Below are 19,569 nucleotides of genomic sequence, written 5' to 3' on the forward strand. Positions count from 1 at the left end.
ATGAGGTCTCCCTATGTTGCCAGGCTAAAATCTAAGATTTTTTTGTTTTGTTGAGATGGAGTTTTGCTCTTGTTGCCCAGGCTGTAGCGAAATGGTGTGTTCTTGGACACTTTTAATACAAACATATATATATATATATGATATTGTTAACCTAGGAACACGTTTGATATTTCTTACCATCTTTAGTAACTGAACCAAACCTCGAATTCCTCTAGATCCCATTTTTTGCCCTGTAAAACCAAGAAGTTGCCTTCAGCCAGCCTCTTCTTCCTCAAAAAACAAATACCAACACACTCTCACAACAAAGACCACACCATTTATTTACAAAGGCCAGTGTGGGAGCTGGGGGAGGCAGGGAGGGAAAGCCACATGGACATCCTCTCTGGACTGCTCGGGACCCTTTCCCACTTGGAGCCAACTCTGTTCCTCTTGCTGTCATATTCTCAGCCGTGGGGTTGGTCCTCCAAGCAGCTGGGCCAAGTAGCAGAGGGAAGAGGTGATATGAGCCTCCTCTGTGCTCTGACAGAGCAATGTCCAATTCCAGATCAAAGGCATCATTGCCACCCTCTCCTCTCCTTCCTCAAAGAAAATTTTCTGGCCTGGAGGGAAATAAACCCTCTACTATTCCCACAAGGCAGTGACAGGTGATATGGGTGCTGGTAACAGTCCTGACAGCTTCAGAAAGGGTACCCACACTACCTCTAGGTTAACCAGCAGCCAGAGGCCCAAGGGACCTAGCTCTCCCGGATATGTATTCCTGCAATGGACTGATACTTTTACCCACTTGTCTCTGGTGGTGCGAGCACTCTGAACCGGAAACCAACAAATCATCCACTTCTCACCAACATGTGCGCACACACACGCACTTCCCTACCGTTCACAGACCCCAATCCCCTTCATGTCCTTTCAGGAGGGCTCAAATTACTGGTGCCTGGGGACACAGGCAAGTCCTGGGTCCATGGAAATGTCTGTGTGCATATAAGCACGTGTATTTGAGGAAATGAAGCCAATATGACCCCTTGTGGGGCATGGTGCTCAGCTTCATTGAGCCCTTTTCTTCAGTTCAAATCCATTAGCATCTCTGAGTCTCTTCTGCCAGCTTGGGCCTGGATTCTTCTGCCTAAAAGACCTGTGAGTGCTTCTGTTCCCCACTGTTAATTCCAACTTCCAAGCCTTTTACTCAGGCTGCCTCCCCTATTCCCTTCCTCTGAATAACCTCATTCCCTCCTTTTTCGCACCAATTTCCACAGGGCTGGTCCAGGCTTTGTTCATTCCTGTCCAGAGGGCTGTCTCATCTCCCTCTTCAGAGAGAGAGAACAGGTATCTTCCTCCTTACCCTGGAATTCCCAACAGTGCCCACGAAAAAGTGCTGAATGAAGAGACCAGAATAGGGGCTGAGGAGGAAAATTACCAGCTGCTTCACCTGCTCCTCCTTCAGAGCGAGAAATTCTAGCATTGGTTGGGCTAGGGGTGGGGAGTAGCGAGCAAAAGGAGGAAGAGAGTTACCAAAAGTAAACATAAGACAAAACCCTAGTGGTATAAATGGAAGACTATGTTCCAGTAAATCAGACAGCTGGTTCCTCCTCTGACTCTGCACTACCACTGCGAGTTTAAAGATTGCAAAAGGTGGCGTGGGGCAAAGAGGTAGGGTCGATCAGTGAAACTGGGAAAACTGTTTAAGTGGCTCTGCTCAAGGAGACCAGGAGAGAAGATTCTGTTAGAGATGTAGAAGTAAAACCATAATTCTCAGACAGAGCTAAGGGGTTGGAGCCCACGCCTCTCAAGTCACCCTGCTGTTTGGAGAGGATGAGGGAGAAGACAGAAGGGGTGACAAGCCGCAGGGGGGAAGGGCTGACAGAGGAACCAAACGCTGACATCGAGGGAAGGGAGAGGCAGGAGGCATGGGCCGAGGGATTAGGAGAGCTGGGAGCCCAGCAGTCTCTCAATAGCTGCGTTGATGTCCCCTCCTGTGGCAATCAGAGCCTGCAGGTTGGCCTCACGATTGATGAAGCCCATGGAGTTGAGCTGCTCCAGTTGCTGCTGAAATCTCACTTCTGGTGTCTGCACCTGGAGGGGATAGGCCTTGTGAAGCGGGCACAGGACCAATCTTGGGGGCCCTATTCCAATGAAGGGTTTCTAAGACCAGCAGGACTTCTCTAATATCCTTAGAGGCAATCAGGATAGGGAAGATGAGCTGCAAATGGGGGCCCAGGAGCCTAGGTCCCAAGTTCTAAATAACTGTGTAATAATAAGGCAGGCAGATACCTTTTTTAGAATTTCAAGGTAACTGATAAGCCTAGATCAGCGTATAGTCCTCAATACTTTCCGTGAACACTGGAGATGTTAACAGGCACTCCAAAAACCAAGGCTCTGTGGTCAAATAAGATGCATGCTTAGCGTGACCTCCAAGCCCCTCCTAATAGTCATCACATGTACAGCCATATGAAAGGCCAGAGGAAGGTCCTAGTTAAGAAGCGATTTAATTTTGTTTCACTGATCAACAACCATTTATTCATAAAAGAGAAGTATTTCCTTTTTTTTGAGCCAGGTCTTGCACCCAGGCTGGAATATAGTGGCAAGAATCAGAGTTCACTGCAGCCTCTATCTCCTGGGCTCAAGTGATCCTCCCATCTTAGCCTCCCTATATGTTAAGTAGAGGAACAACTGCTAGAATGAGAATGGAGAATACAAGGGCTAGGACACCTTAGAGATGGATCATAAGATTGTGTATGCAAATGCAAGACTGTCCACCTGGTGTTAAAAGGAAGAATGTTCAATCCAGAAAAAGACAGGACTTGCCTGGTGTCACAGAGCAAGTCAGTCGCCAAGACTTGGAGTATAAAAGCCCTTCCCGACTGGGTACAGTGGCTTATGCCTGTAATCCCAGCACTTTGGGAGGCTGAGGTGGGCAGATCACCTGAGGTCAGAAGTTTGAGCTGGGGCTATAGGTGTATACCACTATGCCCAGCTAATTAAAAAAATTTTTTTTTGGCCAGACACGGTGGCTCACACCTATAATCCTTGCACTTTGGGAGGCCAAGACTGGCAGTTTGCCTGAGGTCAGGGGTTCAAGACCAGCCTGCCCAACACAGCAAAAGCCCATGTCTACTAAAAATGCAAAAAATTACCCAGGTGTGGTGACACACACCTGTAGTCCCAGCTACTTGGGAAGCTGCGGTATAAGATCGCTTGAACCCGGGAGGCGGAGGTTGCAGTAAGCTTGATCACGCTACTGCACTCCAGCCTGGGCGACAGAGTGAGACTCCATCTGAAAAAAAAAAAAAAAAAAAAAGGCAGGCATAGTGGCTCATGCCTGCAATCCCAGCACTTTGGGAGGCTCAGGCAGGTAGATCACCAGAGGTCAGAAGTTTGAGACCAGACTGGCCAACACAGTAATATCCTGAATACAAATATCCTAAAATACAAAAATTAGCTGAGCATGGTGTCAGGAGCCTGTTGTCCCAGCTACTAGGGAGGCTGAGGCAGGAGAATTGCTTGAACCCAGGAGGCAGAGGTTGCCGTGAACTGAGATTGTGCCATTGTACTCATGGGGGACAGAGTGAGACTATCTCAAAAAAATAAAATGAAAATAAAGTAAAAAAATAAAGAAAGTAGAGACAGGGTCTTGCTATGTTGCCCAGGCTAGTCTCAAGTAATCCTCCTGCCTTGGCCTCCATAACTGCTGGGATTACAGGCATAAGCCACTACGCTAGTTTTGTTTTTTGTTTTTTTTTTTTTTCAGGCAGTTTTGCCCTTATTCCCCAGGCTGGAGTACAGTGGCATGATCTTGGCTCACTGAAACCTCTGCCTCCTGGGGTTAAGCGATTCTCCTTCCTCAGCCTCCTGAGTAACTGGGATTATAGGCACATGGCACCAAGGCCAGCTAATTTTTATATTTTTAGTAGAGATGAGGATTCACCATGTCGGCCAGGTGGGTCTTGAACCCCTGACCTCAAGTGATTCACCCACCTTGGCCTCCCAAAGTGCTGCGATTACAGGCTTGAGCCACTGCGCCCGGCCAGAAAAAAATCTTTTTTAATAAAAAAATTTTTCAGACTGGGTCTACCTGCATTGCCCAGGCTGGTCTCAAACTCTGGGCCTCAGGCAATCCTGCCTGCCTCCCAAAGCACTGGAATTACAGGCATGAGCCACGTTCCTGGGCGTGGCTTTTCATTCTTGTGATTCTTCTAAATATCTCCCGTAAATGTATGCCCAAGGGGTGTTTAGAGAGCACAAGCCTAGATTATGCACTAGAAAGAGTCCAGCAAGCACTGTCCACCTGGTGTTGAAGGGAAGAATGTTGGATCCAGAGAAAGACAGGACTTGCCTGGGGTCAGAGAGCAAGTCAGTTAGTTGCCAAGGCCCCCTGACTTGGAAAGGGCAGTATAAAAGCCCTTTCCAGCTGGGTGCGGTGGCTCACGCCTGTAATCCCAGCACTTTAGGAGGCCGAGGCAGGTGGATCACCTAAGGTCAGGAGTTTGAGACCAGCCTAGACAACATAGTGTTGACGGCTAAAAATACAAAAACTTAGCTGGGTGTGGTGGTGCGTGCTTGTAATCCCAGCTACTAGGGAGGCTGAGGCAGGAGAATCACTTGAACCCGGGAGGCAGAGGTTACAGTAAGCTGAGGTCACTCCACTGCACTCCAGCCTGGGCAACAAGAGCAAAACTCCATCTCAAAAAAAAAGAAAAAGCTCTTTCCAGTGCTCCATGTTGCTTCTCTTCACAGTCCACAGAATCTAACTAGGGTTGGACCGGGACTGGAGATCACCTAGTCTAGCTCTTGTGCTTTGCACAAAGCTGGGTAAACATACCTTTTGGTTGAATGGCTTTTCCAAATGAGTCAGAGGTCAGAGAAGGGTTAAGAGGCTCACTCGAGGCAGGTCATCCCTGCCCCTCCTGCTAGCCGCTGGCCTTGACTTTCCCAGGACTTTGGTTACCTCACCTCACAAAATCCCCCTCCCCAGAGTCTCAGAGATGGGGGCTGTTTTAATTATGAATAGGATCCTCTGATACAAGCAGAAATGGCACAGTGTGAATTCGGGAGGTGGAATGCCTGGGTTTGGGTCTCGGTTTTATTATCTACTAGCTATGTAAGTGAGCAAACCACTTAACCTTTCTGGGCCTCAGTCTCCCTCCTCTTTAACACAGAAATAATAATCGCTTTCTCACGAGGCTATTGTGAGGAATGTGGGAAACAAGCTCTGATACTTCAAGCGTTTAGAACAGTCTGTAACGCACGGTAAGTACCATTACTCTGCTCATCTCTATTTTACATCTGTACAAACTGAACTCGGAGGATCGGTAACCTGCCCAAGGCTAGAAAGTGGCAGAAGAGGACCTGACTCCCAAGCTTGCCCTACCGCCTCCACTCTGCGGCTTCCCTTGAAACCTCCCAGGATCAAAGTGGTGGTCCCAGCACCTGTCCCCACTGCCTCATGTACCTGTGAGTTTCCACTTCCAGCCAAAAGCTGGATCATCTGCTGCATGAGCTGCTGCTGGGCGCTGGAAGCCCCTGTTGGAGAAGATGTGGCTGGTGTGGCTGGCGAGGAAGTGGGGGCCTCAGGCATAGACCCAGCATTGCTGCCTGCTGAGGGTGCTGGGGTCCGGGACATCCCAAAGGAGCCAAGGCTGTAGGCAAGACAGACCAAGAGGTAGGAGATGGCATCCAAAAGAGGGATGAGAACATAAGATCCAGGAGAAGCAGTTGGAAGAAACAGGAAAACAGACCCTCAGACACAAAGGCTGCTGAGAGTGTGGCAGAGAGAAGAGGAGGGGTTGCCAGAACCTTGCTGCCCACCTGCCCCCCTGCCCTCACCTGGGTACCAGCCCAGGGGCCTCGGTCTGCAGGGTCTGTAGTCCCTGCTGGATCTGCAGCAATGCCTGCATGGCTCGGGGATTGGTAAGGATGGAGAGTGACTCCGGGTTCTGCATCTGGTGGGAAATAAGCAGAGAAAGGCATCGGGAGGTGGCAGGAAAGAGGAGACAACCTCAACCAGGAGTCCAGAGTCAAGCTCTGCCCCAATTTAATTTCCACCCATTGGGCTTCAAGGCCTATGCCCTCAACTTCCACCCATGTAGGCTCCTCACTCACCTGCTGCAGGAAGACTGGGAGCTGCAGGCGGAGCTGCTCCTGCAGCTGGGGGTTCCCCGCGAAGAGCGGCACATTCACCATCATCTGCCAGGGTGAAGGTAGTAGGGGGAGACCTGGGCCTTTCCACCCAAAGCATTTCCCCACAGCCTCAGACTCCCTGGGCACCCCCTACCACTGTAGGAAATCTGGCCAGCTTCTCCAGGGATCTCAAAGTATCCTGAAGGCCTAAGTGGGACAGTGAGAGGAAATGGAAATATGCTCTGGACAGTGAAGAGTATGAGGAGTCAGGCTGTTCAGCCCTGGGTCTGATGAAGCTAACATTTCCAGGTACATAGAGCTTACTTTGTTACACGCTGTGTTCTAACTTAACGTGTATTAACTCACTTAATCCTCACAACTCTAGGAGGTAGGAACTATTATTATCATTTTACAGATGAAGAAACTGGGAGGCTAAATAACTTGCTTAGCTTACACAGCTGGGAAGTGGCAGAGCCTGGGATGCAAACACAGGCAGTCTAGCTCCACAGTGTTTTGACCACGAGAAACTGTCCCTAACCAAGGGGAACTCTCTCCCCAACAACACTCTCCTCATGCTGTTCGGTACCTGAGCAGCAAAGTCGGGGTTCTGGGCAAGCGTCTGCATCATGCTGCGCATGTAGGGCGCTGAGATCACGTTCTGCATCAGCTGTGGGTTCTCAGAGATCTGCTGGAGGAGGGCTTGCATTTCTGGGCTATTGAACATCCCTAGGACAAGGTGGAAAAAAGAAAACAGGAGAGAAAGGGTCCAGATGGAAACCAAAGGCCTCACTTCAATCTACCTCATTCAGATACCGGATGGCTACACAACTCAGAAAGGCAGTGGTCCAGTGGGCACCCTAGGACTGTGGCATGAGTCCAACTCTCCTAACTCCAAGGTCATCTTGCCCTGCTTTGGCCTCGCCCCTTTTCCATGGACTCGCTAAGGACAAGCCAGCTAGGAACTAGGCCTGATTTATGCTCCTCTGGACTGTTGCTGCCATAAGCTCAAATTATGTCCACTTTGGAAAGAAATGATTAAATATTATCTAGATCAAACTTGTCTTAGCAGCAGAGACCCTTTCCTCATGCCAAAGCTCACTCAGATACCAAGTATGGTAATGGTCTGGTTGGAGCTGGGAGAGGAGGCCTGGAGCCTCTCCCACTGGGTCCTTCCTCATCCTGGAGATGAAGACCCTTTCAGGACACAGGAGCACAATTTTAAAACCATGGATCAAGTTCCAGTCCCTATTTTACAAATAAGGAAACTGAAACACCCAGAGGGAAGGAACTTTCCCAATCAAGATATCCCCCGGAGTGCAGAGAAATTAGGGCACCTGCTAAAGACATCCCCCAGGCCATGTGTACAGTCATAGTACAGATAAATGGGGCATCCCCTCGGGTTGTGCAGTGTATAACCTGTTCTTCTGTACATGGCAAGCCTGCACATCCCTTTCCCCCAGCCTCACATCTGCCTCTCCCCAAGTCTGCCCTGATTCTTCTCAAGCTCCCTCTCCCCACAGCAGTCTGACCCTTTTACACTGGGTAATACCAGAGGTGCTCATGGAGCTTAGGACGTGGGGCCTGGTTTACACATGAGCCATTACTTAGGTCACTCCCAGGGGTATCAGGACATGGCCAGAACCAGCCCTCACCTCCAAAGAGTGAGGCCACTATCCCAGACCGCAGAGCCCACTCTGTGGCCTCAAAAGTCTCACCTCTGTCTTCAAAATCCTGGGGCAGTATCAACCCCACTCAGTCCTGGGGCAGAGGGGCTGCCCTGGTGACCCCACTAAGCTCCTTCCACCCTAGGACATACCTGACCCCAGGCTAGCCGCATTGATCCCAAAGGGGTTCGAGACTGTCGGGTGCACCTGGCTGGTCCCCGATCCTCCGGTGCCCTCCCCACCGGACCCGGGGGCCTGGGAGGTGGGGGGCGAGGGGCTCCAGGGGTTAGGGAGGGGCTCTCGATTCTCAGTCCGCAGAGGCTGGGAGGATGAGCTGTCGGAGTTCCCGGCCAGGGAAGAGAAGGGATTGTTGCCAAACTGGGAGGAGGGAAAGGTTTCGGGTTAAGGACTGAAACAAATCCAGGGACAAGAGCTAGGCCCTTTCTCTCCTCTCACTTAATTGCCTCCCCTTCCCCAGAAAAGGAAGAGAGATTTAAGACCTCGGAGGCCCTGAGTTCAGTTCTTTGCCCAGCAATGGATAGCTTCTCCCTTGCTCCACAGGGTAGGAGCTAGCTGATGCTAGTGACTAGATAACTGAACCCCTGAGAAAATTGAAGACTTCCCATCCCTGCTGGTGGCTTTCAGTATTTGGTTTCTAATCATCTCCTATGTAACCCACTGCACTTTACACATGCTTTTCCCATTGTATAGCAAAATATTTGTTTTCCTGTACCTCAAGGGGCAGAGACAATGTCAGATTTGCCTTTGGACCCCCAGGCCTGACACTAGTAGGTGCTCAATAAGTGACTACTGGTTTAATGGGAGTGGGCTCTCAAACCTGGCTCTCCACTTGAACCCAGATCTTTTTCCACAGCCTCCTTGGACTAATCCTAACTCTCCAGTACCTTTCCCTCACTCCACAGTTTCTCTGACTCCTTGGTTCAAGTGATTCTCTTGCCTCAGCCTCCTGAGTAGCTGGGATTACAGGCAGGCAACACCACACCCAGCTAATTTTTGTATTTTTAGTAGAGACAGGGTTTCACCATGTTGGCCAGGATGGTCTCGATCTCCTAACCTCGTGATCCACCCACCTCGGCCTCCCAAAGTGCTGGGATTACAGGTGTGAGCCACTGTGCCCACCCCCCTACCTGGCATTCTGTCCATCTAGGCACACAATGGCCACCCCCTTGCAGAATCTACCTCTGGCAGAAGATGCCTTCTCTAGGTCTACCCCTCCCACCCCAAAGCCTACCTCTACACACTGGCTGCTTCAGCTGAACAGGCCTCAGTTTACCTCTGGTCCCCCTCACCCCACCAGGCTCCTCACTGTGTTCTCCAGGATATCTCAGGTGTGCTGCCCAAAGGCAACACCAGAACCTCCTCCCCTCCAGCATCTAGGACAGAGCTCTGGCTGAGGGAGTCCCAGACTCAGTTTCCCTACTCAGCCTTTCTCGTGGTCTTAAGAGCTCAGCAGCTCCTCTCCTGAGTTCCCAGGTGGTCCCACTTCAGCCCCTCCCCACCATAGAACTTCATCATTGAGCTGCTTTTCCTGTTTATTCAAAGTGGGTCATGGGGACCGGGGCTGACCAAGCATTCTCCTACTCTGAGCTGGGTTTCCTTCACCTTACCAGATGCCTGTTCAGATAACAGAACTCACAGGCCAGGGTTCATGCTCCATGGTTTCAGCCCCTGTCCCTGTTTCAGACTTCCCATTCTGATACCTGCCTAGCACCTCACCCCACTCTGTCATTCTGTTTTGGGCCCCTCTGTTCTTCCTAGTACACTCTAAGGACAAAATCTTTTCCTGAACTATCCACAATGATAACAACTATCATTTATTGAGCGCCTACTATGTGCCTGACACATTTATTTTAATGCTTATAATACTCCCCTAATACAGTTCTCAAAGTGTGGTCCTGGGACCCCTGCAAGGGTTAGAATTGTTTTCATAATTCTTTTTTTTTTTTGAGATAAAGTTTCGCTCTTGTTGCCCAGGCTGGAGTGCAATGGCACGATCTTGACTCACTGCAACCTCTGCCTCCCGGTTCAAGCGATTCTCCTGCCTCAACCTCCTGAGTAACTGGAATTACAGGCATGTGCCACTACATCTGGCACAGAGACCATGTTGGTCAGGCTGGTCTCGAACTCCCGACCTCAGGTGATCCACCTGCCTCGGCCTCCCAAAGTGCTGGGATTACAGGTATGAGCCACTGCACTTGGCCCTGTTTTCATAATTGTAAGACATTAATTTGCCCTTTTAACTCTTATTCTCTCATGAGGACACAGTGGAGTTTTCCAAAGCTTACACGGCATGTGACATTGCAAACGGAATGCAGATCTGAGAACCAGCTGTCTTATAGTAAGCCAGACATCAAAGAGGACTGCAAAACTGTAAAACAAGGCCACACTCCCCTCTAAAGTTTGGTTTTGGAAAATGAAGTTATTTTTCAAAAGAATGTTATTTATGTTAACTTGTAATAAATTTGTTCCTCCACCTCCCAGGTTCAAGCGATTCTCCTGCCTCAGCTTCCTGAGTCCCGGGGATGATGGGAACCCACCACCATGCCCAGCTAATTTTTGTATTTTTAGTAGAGATGGGGTTTTGCCATGTTGGCCAGGTTGGTCTCAAACTCCTGCCCTTAGGTGATCCATGTACCTCAGCCTTCCAAAATGTTGGGATTACAGGTGTGAGCCACTGCGCCCCACCAACTTGTAATAAATTGTCATTTTTAAATGAATTAAACATTGTTAAAGTTTCTCAGTTTTAGGCAGGGCAGGGCAGGGCACAGGGGGCAGGAGGCAACACAGGGCAGGGCGTAAGGTTGGGCAGGGCGGGCTGGGCAGTGGCTCACGTCTGTAATCCCAGAACTTTGGGAGGCTAAGGCAGGTGGATCACGAGCTCAGGAGTTTGAGACCAGCCTGGCAAACATAATGAAACCCCATCTCTACTAAAAATACAATATATTAGCCAGTTGTGTTGGTGGGCACCTGTAATCCCAGCTACTTGGGAGGCTAAGGCAGGAGAATTGCTTGAGCCTGGGAGATGGAGGTTGCAGTGAGCAGAGATCATGCCATTACACTTCAGCCCGAGTGACAGAGTGAGACTCCATCTCAAAAAAAAAAAAAAAAAAAAAAAAGAAAGATAAAGGAAGTGATGAAGCATGTATGTGAACCCAGGTTGCTGATGCCAAGAGTGGTTCTCATAACTTAGTGTGCATCAGAATTCACAGGAGTTCTTCATATAAGCATTTTTCCAACTATTGATTTTTCTTAATCAAGTGCATGCAGTACTTTGATTTAAAAAAATTTTCAGGACAGGTGCAGTGGCTCAATACCTGTAATCCCAGCATGTTGGGAAGCTGAGATGGGAGGATTGCTTGAGGCCAGGAATTTGAGGCCAGCCTGAGCAACACAGAGAGACCCCATCTCAACAAAAAAATGTTTTTAATTAGCCTGGTATGGTGCCACATTCCTTGTGTCCAGGGTTGGAGGCTACAGTGAGCTATGATTGAGCTGCTGCACTCAAGCCTGAAAAACAGAGTGAGACCCTATCTCTTAAAAAAAAAAAAAAAAAGGCCGGGCGTGGTGGCTCATGCCTGTAATCCCAGCACTTTGGGAGGCTGAGGCGGGTGGATCATGAGGTCAAGAGATTAAGACCATCCTGGTCAACATGGTGAAACCGTCTCTACTAAAAATACAAAAAATTAGCTGGGCATGGTGGCGTGTGCCTGTAATCCCAGCTACTCAGGAGGCTGAGGCAGGAGAATTGCCTGAACCCAGGAGGCGGAGGTTGCGGTGAGCCGAGATCACGCCATTGCACTCCAGCCTGGGTAACAAGAGCAAAACTCTGTCTCAAAAAAAAAAAAAAAAAAAAAAGTTGATCCCTACAAGCAATTTCTAAAACTTGAATGAGCAACGCCAGTAATAACCAAGGTGATGCTGAGGAGTGGGGGTGCAGGTGGGGATTCACTCTACTAGATACCAACACCTAATTAACATAATGTGACGTCATGGTAGGGGCAGACAAACAGACCAGTGAATCAGAATAGAATCAGCAAAAGACACACTCGGCTGGGTGTGATGGCTCAGGCCTATAGTCCCAGTACTTTGGGAGGCCAAAGTGGTGGATGGACTGCTTGAGCCCCAGAGCTGGAGGCTGGAGTGAGTTTATGATTTTGATTGTGCCATTCCAGCCTGGGCAACAGAGTGAGACCTTATCTGTTTAAAAAAAAAAAAAAAAAAAAAAAAAGCAGGCCGAGGCGGGTGGATCATGAGGTCAAGAGATTAAGACCATCCTGGTCAACATGGTGAAACCCTGTCTCTACTAAAAATACAAAAAATTAGCTGAGCATGGTGGCCCGTGCCTGCAATCCCAGCTACTCAGGAGGCTGAGAGGCAGGAGAATTGCCTGAACCCAGGAGGCGGAGGTTGCGGTGAGCCAAGATCGCGCCATTGCACTCCAGCCTGGGTAACAAGAGCAAAACTCCATCTCGGGGGGAAAAAAAAAGCAAAAAGCAAATTAAAATAAGACCAGCATGATACCACCTCATATTTAAAAATATGATAATATAGACATGTTTACACACATACACACAGGTAATAAAAGAATCAGAATGATAAACTCTACCTTCAGCAGTCGTTACCTCCAGAGAGAAAAAAAGAAGAGGAGAGGGGTTTGTGAAGGCTACAACTCTACCTTATTTGCAAATATTAAATATGTCTAGGAAAATATGAAAAATACTAACAACATTAGTTACCACTGGGTAACTAATGTTACCACCTCTTTCTTCTACTGGTCGACAAGAGGTGGCTGGGAGATGGAAACAGAGGGGTTCCTTCTGTAAATCTTTTTTTGGCCTATATACTTTTCCAAACTTTTTTTTGGAATACTCTTGTTTATTTGTGTAACTTTTGAATTTTCCTTTTTTTTTAATTTTTTTTATTTTTGCTCACCTTCAACTGTCTTGATTGAGTTATATGAATTTTCAAATATATAGACGTAGAATGTGTTTAACGTAAAATTAAATTTTTTTAAAAAACAAAAGGGCATTGAAGTTACATATGGCAACATGTTAGAGCAACATTGATTTTAAAGATGCTATATTTTTATCTATTTTTTTTGCGTGTACTTGAATAGTAATCATAAAGCATTTTTTAAAGTGCATAATCCTGGGGCCCAACCCTAAAAATGGATTCAATAAGTAGCTCAAAGGTGGGGACCAAGATTCCCATTATTAACAAGCTCCCCAGGTGATCCTGATGCAGGGGATCCACGGACCATACTTGAGACATGCTGTATCAGGGCTGGCGTCTGACCTCAGGCCTGTCGCGTGACCTTTGAGCCCCTGGTACAAGAAGTTTCTCAAACAATGTCAATTTCTTTGTCTGCTACACCTCACCCACTTCCACAAGGACCTCTGCTTATCTTTTATCCATGCCAAGTTGGACCATCCCCGGATATGCACTGTTGAGAACTGCCTTCAAGCCAAGGCCCACCCCTCAGGGGACTGGGGAAAGAAAGAAGAGCAGACCCAGGTTTGCCTGGGGTGGGGGTAGGGAATCTTGAGCCCAGACAGCCCAACCCACTACCTTGGCCCTTAATCCCACCTGTTCCCGGGCAGCACTGAACATGGGCTCCTGGATGTCTGTGTACATGCGCCGGAGGGCATTATACCCTCCAGGGATGCTCTCGAGGTTGCTCAGGGCCCGGTCTTGGTTCCGCATCATCTCTTGCATCATGGCTGGATTCCGAGCAAGCTCCATTGTCTGAGAAGGGAGAGAGACAAGATGGGCCCTGGAGCCAGAGGAGCACCAAGCTAGGAAAAGGGTGGGTCTTCAGAAGGGGGGTCTGTGTCAGGATGAGGACCAGGGCCCTGGAACTACCCCACAGTGACAGGGAGTAGAGTGAACTGGACTTCCTTCCTCTTCTGTAATCTTGGCTCCAACCTTGTTTCCCTGTGGGTATTTTGGTTGGCTTTTTCTAGTTGAGGACAATGATCCCAGCTGAAGTGAGGGCAGCAGCTTCCCTCCCTTAGGCTCAGAATGTCCAAAGAAATATCAGGGAGCACAAGGAAACTGAGTCAGAAGGGACACAGAAAGAAAGGGGAGGAGGCGGAAGAGAAAATTAACATCTACTGAGCACCTACTATATATGGGCACAGGGCCAAGTAGTTTACAGAATTCAAGTCATGTAAACTCCATGATAACCAATTTCTGTCCCTATTTTGCAGGTGAGCAAATAGGCTCAGAGATGTTAACTGACTTGCTGGCCTGGGACACACAGTCACTGAGTGAAGATAGTGTTCAAACCAGGTGGGTTGATCTAAGATCATACTGTGATTCCTGGTAAATGACTGCAAGTTGGGGAAGGAAAGGACTCAAGCTGGAGTAAAGCTACTGACGCCCTCTAATCCCCACCCCCAAGTCTTCGGCCTGCCTGAACCTTGAGAAACATGGAGGATGGGGACTTCCTTCTATGGAGCTATTGGCTCATTCTCAGTAAGGGGTGACCTGTATCAACCCCAGGGGAGTTCATCACAGAGAAATGAGCATAACTACTTCTTGTTGCCATCCAACCTGGAATAACTCCCCTCTCCTTCTTCCCAAATCTGCTCCACACTTGCCTCTTCTAAGACACCTTTATAATGGATATGCCTAGCCTCACAGAACTCTGATTTCTTGTCCTGTAATTCATTCATTCAATAAATATTTACTGAGTGACTGTCATGCACCAGGTAGTGTTCTAGACAGTGAACAAAACACTCACAAATCCTTGACCTTATAGGAGTTATCTTCTGGCGAGTCCAGCACTGGTGTCCATAGCTCTGCTGGGAAGATCATCTATCTTGGTCCTCTGGTGGAGCTAACCGTGAGATGGAACTCCCAAAGAGCAACATCACAACAGTGTCCCCTGGGTCTACCTTCCCCACTGGGCCCTGCCCAGCCACAGTGCTCCCCAGACAACCTACCATACATCTTTTACTCCCAAGCCTTTATAAGTGCTGTCCTTAGGCCCTGAATGCTCTAGTCTTTTTTTCCCCCTGGTTGTCTTCCTCCTTTGGGTCTCAGCTTGGTGCCATTTCTTCTTGGTGACATTCCTCCTCTAAGCCCCAGGGTAGGGTCAGGAGCTCTTCTCTATGCTCCTAGGGGATCCTGTGATTATCCTTCCAATAGCACTGACCACACGGTATGCTAATTGCCAGTTTACTTGTCCCACTTCCCTTTGACACTGGAATTCCTGAAAAGCTAGGCCTGTCTTTTCATCGCTGTACCTCCAGTGTTCAAAACTGCTGAATACACAAGTGGACAAATCAATGTAGGACAAGGAAGGAAAGGCTGAGCAGGGCATGGCTGGGCACCAGTGTCCTCCAGCTCTCCAGCCCTCTCATACCCACCTGCCTCATGAGTTCAGGGTTGTTGAGCATGTGGCTGATCTCGGGGTTCCGCTCCATCAGCTGCTGCATCTGGGGGTTGGCCATGATCATGTGACGCATCAGGTCAGGGTTCGACATCATATCCTGGACCAGGGGGTTCTCCATGATCTGTGACAGCATCTCAGGATTGGACATCAGCTGCCTCTGCATCTGCTGCTGCAGCTCCATAAAGTTGGCAGAGCCCAGGCCCAGGCTGCCCAGCCCCAGGATGCCCCCAAAGCCAGCTGTGGGAAGGGGGCAGGGTCACAGTCTGCCACAAGAGCCCATTCCTCTCCTAGCCAGAGCTACTGAATTCAGGTCTCCATGACAGGCCCCAAATGCTTCTCACACGTCCCTCTTCCAATCACTCCCACAGCCCGGCCCTGATCCATTGCTGGCAAAAAAATGTGAGCCTACTAGGCTGAGACCTCTCTGAAGGCTGAGGCTGTGCCAAACACAGAACTGAGCAGAGAGAAGGCAACCAGCAATGGTTGAATGAGTAGCCCATCTGGCTACTGCTGGATCCAACTTTTCCCCAGACTCACAGGGTCTTCCACTCTCTTTACCCAGGGTTCTCCACATCCCCAACCCCATTTCTCCCCCAACTCCTAACTCTTAGCCATTGTCCCCACCTCTGGGAACTCCTCAGACTAGTTTCCTTCCCAGCTTGAATCAAATATCAATGTCTGAAACTCTATGGAGTCCCCTATCCCCATCAGAGCAGGGGCAGGAACCATGCTTCTCCCTCCTCTAGGCGTTCCCCAACTCCCCAACCCCAAACAAGATTGTGTTCTCCTCTCTGAGGGCTTACACAGTATGGACGCAGTAGCACTGGGGGGTCCCTCTCCAGCCCCTGGAGAGGGCCCCCCCCCACTGCTCCTCCGGCTTCCACCGCCAGCATCCGAAGAGGCACTGCCAGAGGTGGAGGGCTGTGCAGGGGTGGCGGGTGAAGCAGGCGTGGTGGAGGGTGCTGAGGCAGGGTCAGGTGTGGAAGGGGAGGAAGCAGTGGCAGCGGCTGGATCTTGAGCCCTGAGGACAGAGAAAGGAGAATCCTAGTTGGAGTGAGCACTAGAAGAGGGAAGGTACTGGGACAATCTCTGTGCTTGCCATGGGACTACTGTTTTAACCCAAGCCTCCTCCTGAGCAGCCTTGATGCTGGGGCTGGGGGATGGCTGAGGGGCAGTCAGCACACCAGGGAGAGGGAGAAAGCAGCTACTATTATCTGTCTTCAGGGCATTCTGGGAGTGGTAAATCAGCTTCTCCTCCCCTAGAGATGAGATCATATTCATCTAGGAGCTACCTGCTGGGGCCTCAGCATAGATAGGCCTTCTGGGTACAGCTGAGCAATGAGTGAGAAAGTATCAGACTGGGAGGCCCAGTGAGAAGCTGGATCTGCTCTGCTCCTGAACTTACTTCTGAGGGGTCTTGATGACCAGATGGACAGTGAGCCCGTCCTTGATTCCATGCTGGTTCAGTGTGTCCCCATCCTTGAGGATCTTGCCTGCGAAGATCAGGACCAGCTGATCCTGCTGAGCCTTAAACCTCCGGGAGATTTCCTCTTTGAACTGTGATCAAGAGGCAGAGGTCACTGTGGAGGCTGCCTGGACTCGCCCTACCAGGGACCCTGACTCTTTAACAGCTTCTGTACTCTCTTGCTCTCATCTCTAGTCATGGGAAGTCCTTTCTTTCTTTCTTTTTTTTTTTTTTTGAGACAGAGTTTCACTCTTGTTACCCAGGCTGGAGTGCAATGGCGCAATCTCGGCTCACCGCAACCTCCGCCTCCTGGGTTCAGGCAATTCTCCTGCCTCAGCCTCCTGAGTAGCTGGGATTACAGGCACGCGCCACTGTGCCCAGCTAATTTTTTTGTATTTTTAGTAGAGACGGGGTTTCACCATGTTGACCAGGATGGTCTTGATCTCTTGACCTTGTGATCCACCCGCCTCAGCCTCCCAAAGTGCTGGGATTACAGGCGTGAGCCACCATGCCCGGCTGGGAAGTTCTTTCATGGGAAGTCGTTTCTGTGGTCTCAACACCATTCCTCCAGCTGTAATAAGCATCTCCTTTCTTAACAAAGGAGATGGACCAGTGAGAGGCTCTTGTCTCCCACTGTAGAAAGCCCTTGCTGCTATCTGCCTCCCAGCTTAAGTCCCTCCACCTAGTTCTCTGTGAGGCAGGGCAGCCTCCCCATTCCCCCTCAACGTCCCCCCGGCCCCGTCTCAACTAGGTCAACAGCCTTGGACCTTTAGCCTTCTGAGACCCAATTTTCTCTCCTCTCTATTCCCAGTGTTCTTGTAACAACTACAACAAGTAGATGCCAGCTACTGAGCACTATCTATGCACGAGTTAAAGATCTAGTATATTAATTATTATCTTCATTTTATTTATTGTTATATTTATCTTGAGATCTTGCTCTGTCACCCACGCTGGAGTGCAGTGGTGCGATCTTGGCTCACTGCAACCTCCATCTCCCGGGTGCAAGTGATTCTCCTGCGTCAGCCTCCCGAGTGGCTGGGACTACAAGCACACACCACCATGCCCGGCTTAATTTTGTATTTTTAGTAGAGAGGGGGCTTCACCATGTTGGCCAGGCAGGTCTTGAACTCCTGACCTCAGGTGATCACCAGGCTTGGGCTTCCAAAGTGCTGAGATTACAGGCAAGAGCCATCACGCCAGCCTCAAAGAATCAGCAAGATAAGGTAACTTGCCCTAGGCAGAACAGAACTCAAAGCTTGACACCAAAGTCCAGGCTCTCACCTAAACACACTACCTCTCAATGAAAGCCGTTTTCAAATTCGGCTTTGCAAGGAACAGTACGGTATTTAAATTCTGAAATTTAGTAATTCTCTGTGGTTAGGGAGGGAGAAAAGATGGAGTTAGACTCCCCAAATTCTATTGGCCCCTCCACAACACAACACAACACAACACAACACAACACACACTTTAAGTAAAAACAGTGCACTTGTTAAGCAGAGGCAGCTTCCAGATCCCTCTCTTCCAACCAGATGGCCTGTCTTAAGCCCCGCCTATGTGAAATTATGGAGTGGCCACAGGGGGTGGCGAACACAGGCAACAGTCCCTCATTCAACAAGATTTTATTGAGCACCTACTGCACACCGTGTAAATCTCAGAAGAGCTGAGAACCAAATGTAACCACGTCGATTTGAAAGAGTGGGAAGGATCTGGGCACAGGGAAATCCTCCCCCGACAGCCCCGCCGCTCACAGAACACTGGGCGTTCTCTGAGGCACCGAGTAGGCGCCGGCGCTCTTCGCCAGCCCCCGGCCACTTCTCTCGGTTAGCACCTTGCCGCGGCCTCCACTCGGGTACACTCCCCTCAAACCCAGGATCCTTCCCTCTTCCCGGTGCAAAGTGTCCCCTCCTCACTCTCCACCACGCCCCCAGCCCAGGCCACACGGCAAAACCCGCCCCTCAACACGCGCCACGCTCCCCTAGATCTCCCCTCGCAGGGCGCCCCCTACCCGCCTCTCCCTTCCTCCAGCTCCACGGAGTCCCAGCTGGCCCTCGCCCTCCTCTCCGGGGCCCTCCGGGACGCCAGAACCTCAGGGAGGGCCCCCCATCTCTTCACAGACCCCTCCTCCGCGCTCCCTCCGCCCCCCGCCAGCCGTACTACCTCCTTGACCGAGGCTCGATCGCAGATTACAATTTCCTCCTTGTCCTTGGGGGTCTTGACGGTGACCCGAATGGGGGGCCTCGTCTCGGCCCCGCTCGGCTCCGCCATGCCGCCGCCGCCGCCACCCGGCCGCCCGCCAGCCCGTCCAGCTCCTCCTCCTCCCCGCCCGCCCGGCCAGCCCGGCTCGGCTCCAGCGCCTCCAACACTCCCCTCTCTCCACCTCTCCCCTTCCTCCCCTCCTCTCTCCTCCCCTCCCCGAGGCTTCACCGCCCCCTCCGGACCAGCCGCAGCCACAGCGCCCCGGGCGGACCGGGGGGGCCACTGCAGCGGGTTCCGCCCAGGGCCGAGCCCCGGGTCCGGAGCCAGGCCCGGGGCTCGCCAGGCTGGGGCCCCTGGGGGGCGCTCTGGGCATGGGGAGGGGCGTGCCCTTCACTGCGGGGGCGGGGACGGACTCCTCGGGGAGACAGAGGCCCAACGCTGCCCGCCAGAGCCGTGCCGCGGTCCCTTCCAGCCCAAAGCTTCCCCGCCCCCTCCGCGTCTAACTCCGCTCCGGGACAAAGGACTTTCTGTGTCGCCGCTTTATCTCCATTCCCTGTAATAACTTGGTCTTTCTTGGAAGCCCAAAGTCCTTTCCAGGCCAGGGGCCTTTCCCGACCTGGAGGTTGGGTTTTCCCACCAAGTTAAGTCCTTAGGATCTTAGCTCTGGGACTGACCCTATAGCTCCGAGGGTCACGGCCTAACTGGTCTATTAA

General features: G+C 50.6%; 1 protein-coding gene across 2 annotated transcripts; it reads right to left on the reverse strand.

Moving 5' to 3' along the window:
• Window positions 1–296: 296 nt before the first annotated feature.
• On the reverse strand, window positions 297–19,331 carry UBQLN4 (ubiquilin 4). Of its 2 annotated transcripts, none has more exons than XM_078355973.1 (11): window positions 18,818–19,331; window positions 16,601–16,688; window positions 15,999–16,216; window positions 15,170–15,432; window positions 13,383–13,541; window positions 7,928–8,153; window positions 6,698–6,837; window positions 6,094–6,177; window positions 5,818–5,933; window positions 5,444–5,630; window positions 297–2,067 (listed from the first exon to the last, which is right to left on the reverse strand). In XM_078355973.1, the coding sequence occupies exons 1-11, from the start codon at window positions 19,227–19,229 to the stop codon at window positions 1,915–1,917; spliced, it is 2,046 nt and encodes a 681-aa protein (XP_078212099.1). In that variant the 5' UTR covers window positions 19,230–19,331; the 3' UTR covers window positions 297–1,914. The 2 variants fall into 2 exon arrangements, with proteins under 2 accessions (XP_078212099.1, XP_008982837.1); XM_008984589.4 differs by having other exon boundaries at window positions 16,601–16,752; window positions 18,818–19,057.
• Between the last annotated feature and the right edge of the window lie 238 nt (window positions 19,332–19,569).

Source organism: Callithrix jacchus, chromosome 18 (genome assembly GCF_049354715.1).
Source record: "Callithrix jacchus isolate 240 chromosome 18, calJac240_pri, whole genome shotgun sequence".
Classification (NCBI taxonomy): domain Eukaryota; kingdom Metazoa; phylum Chordata; class Mammalia; order Primates; family Cebidae; genus Callithrix; species Callithrix jacchus.

What these genes read in the sequence shown, in the direction of transcription:
- UBQLN4 (XM_078355973.1), bottom strand. Translation starts at nt 19,229, where the DNA reads ATGCCCAGAGCGCCCCCCAGGGGCCCCAGCCTGGCGAGCCCCGGGCCT. An exon ending in TGCGGCTAGCCTGGGGTCAG is followed by an intron (nt 6,838 to 7,927) that starts GTATGTCCTAGG and finishes ACCTTGTCCTAG; the next exon opens with GGATGTTCAATAGCCCAGAA. An exon ending in ACCCCGACTTTGCTGCTCAG is followed by an intron (nt 6,178 to 6,697) that starts GTACCGAACAGC and finishes TCACCCTGGCAG; the next exon opens with ATGATGGTGAATGTGCCGCT.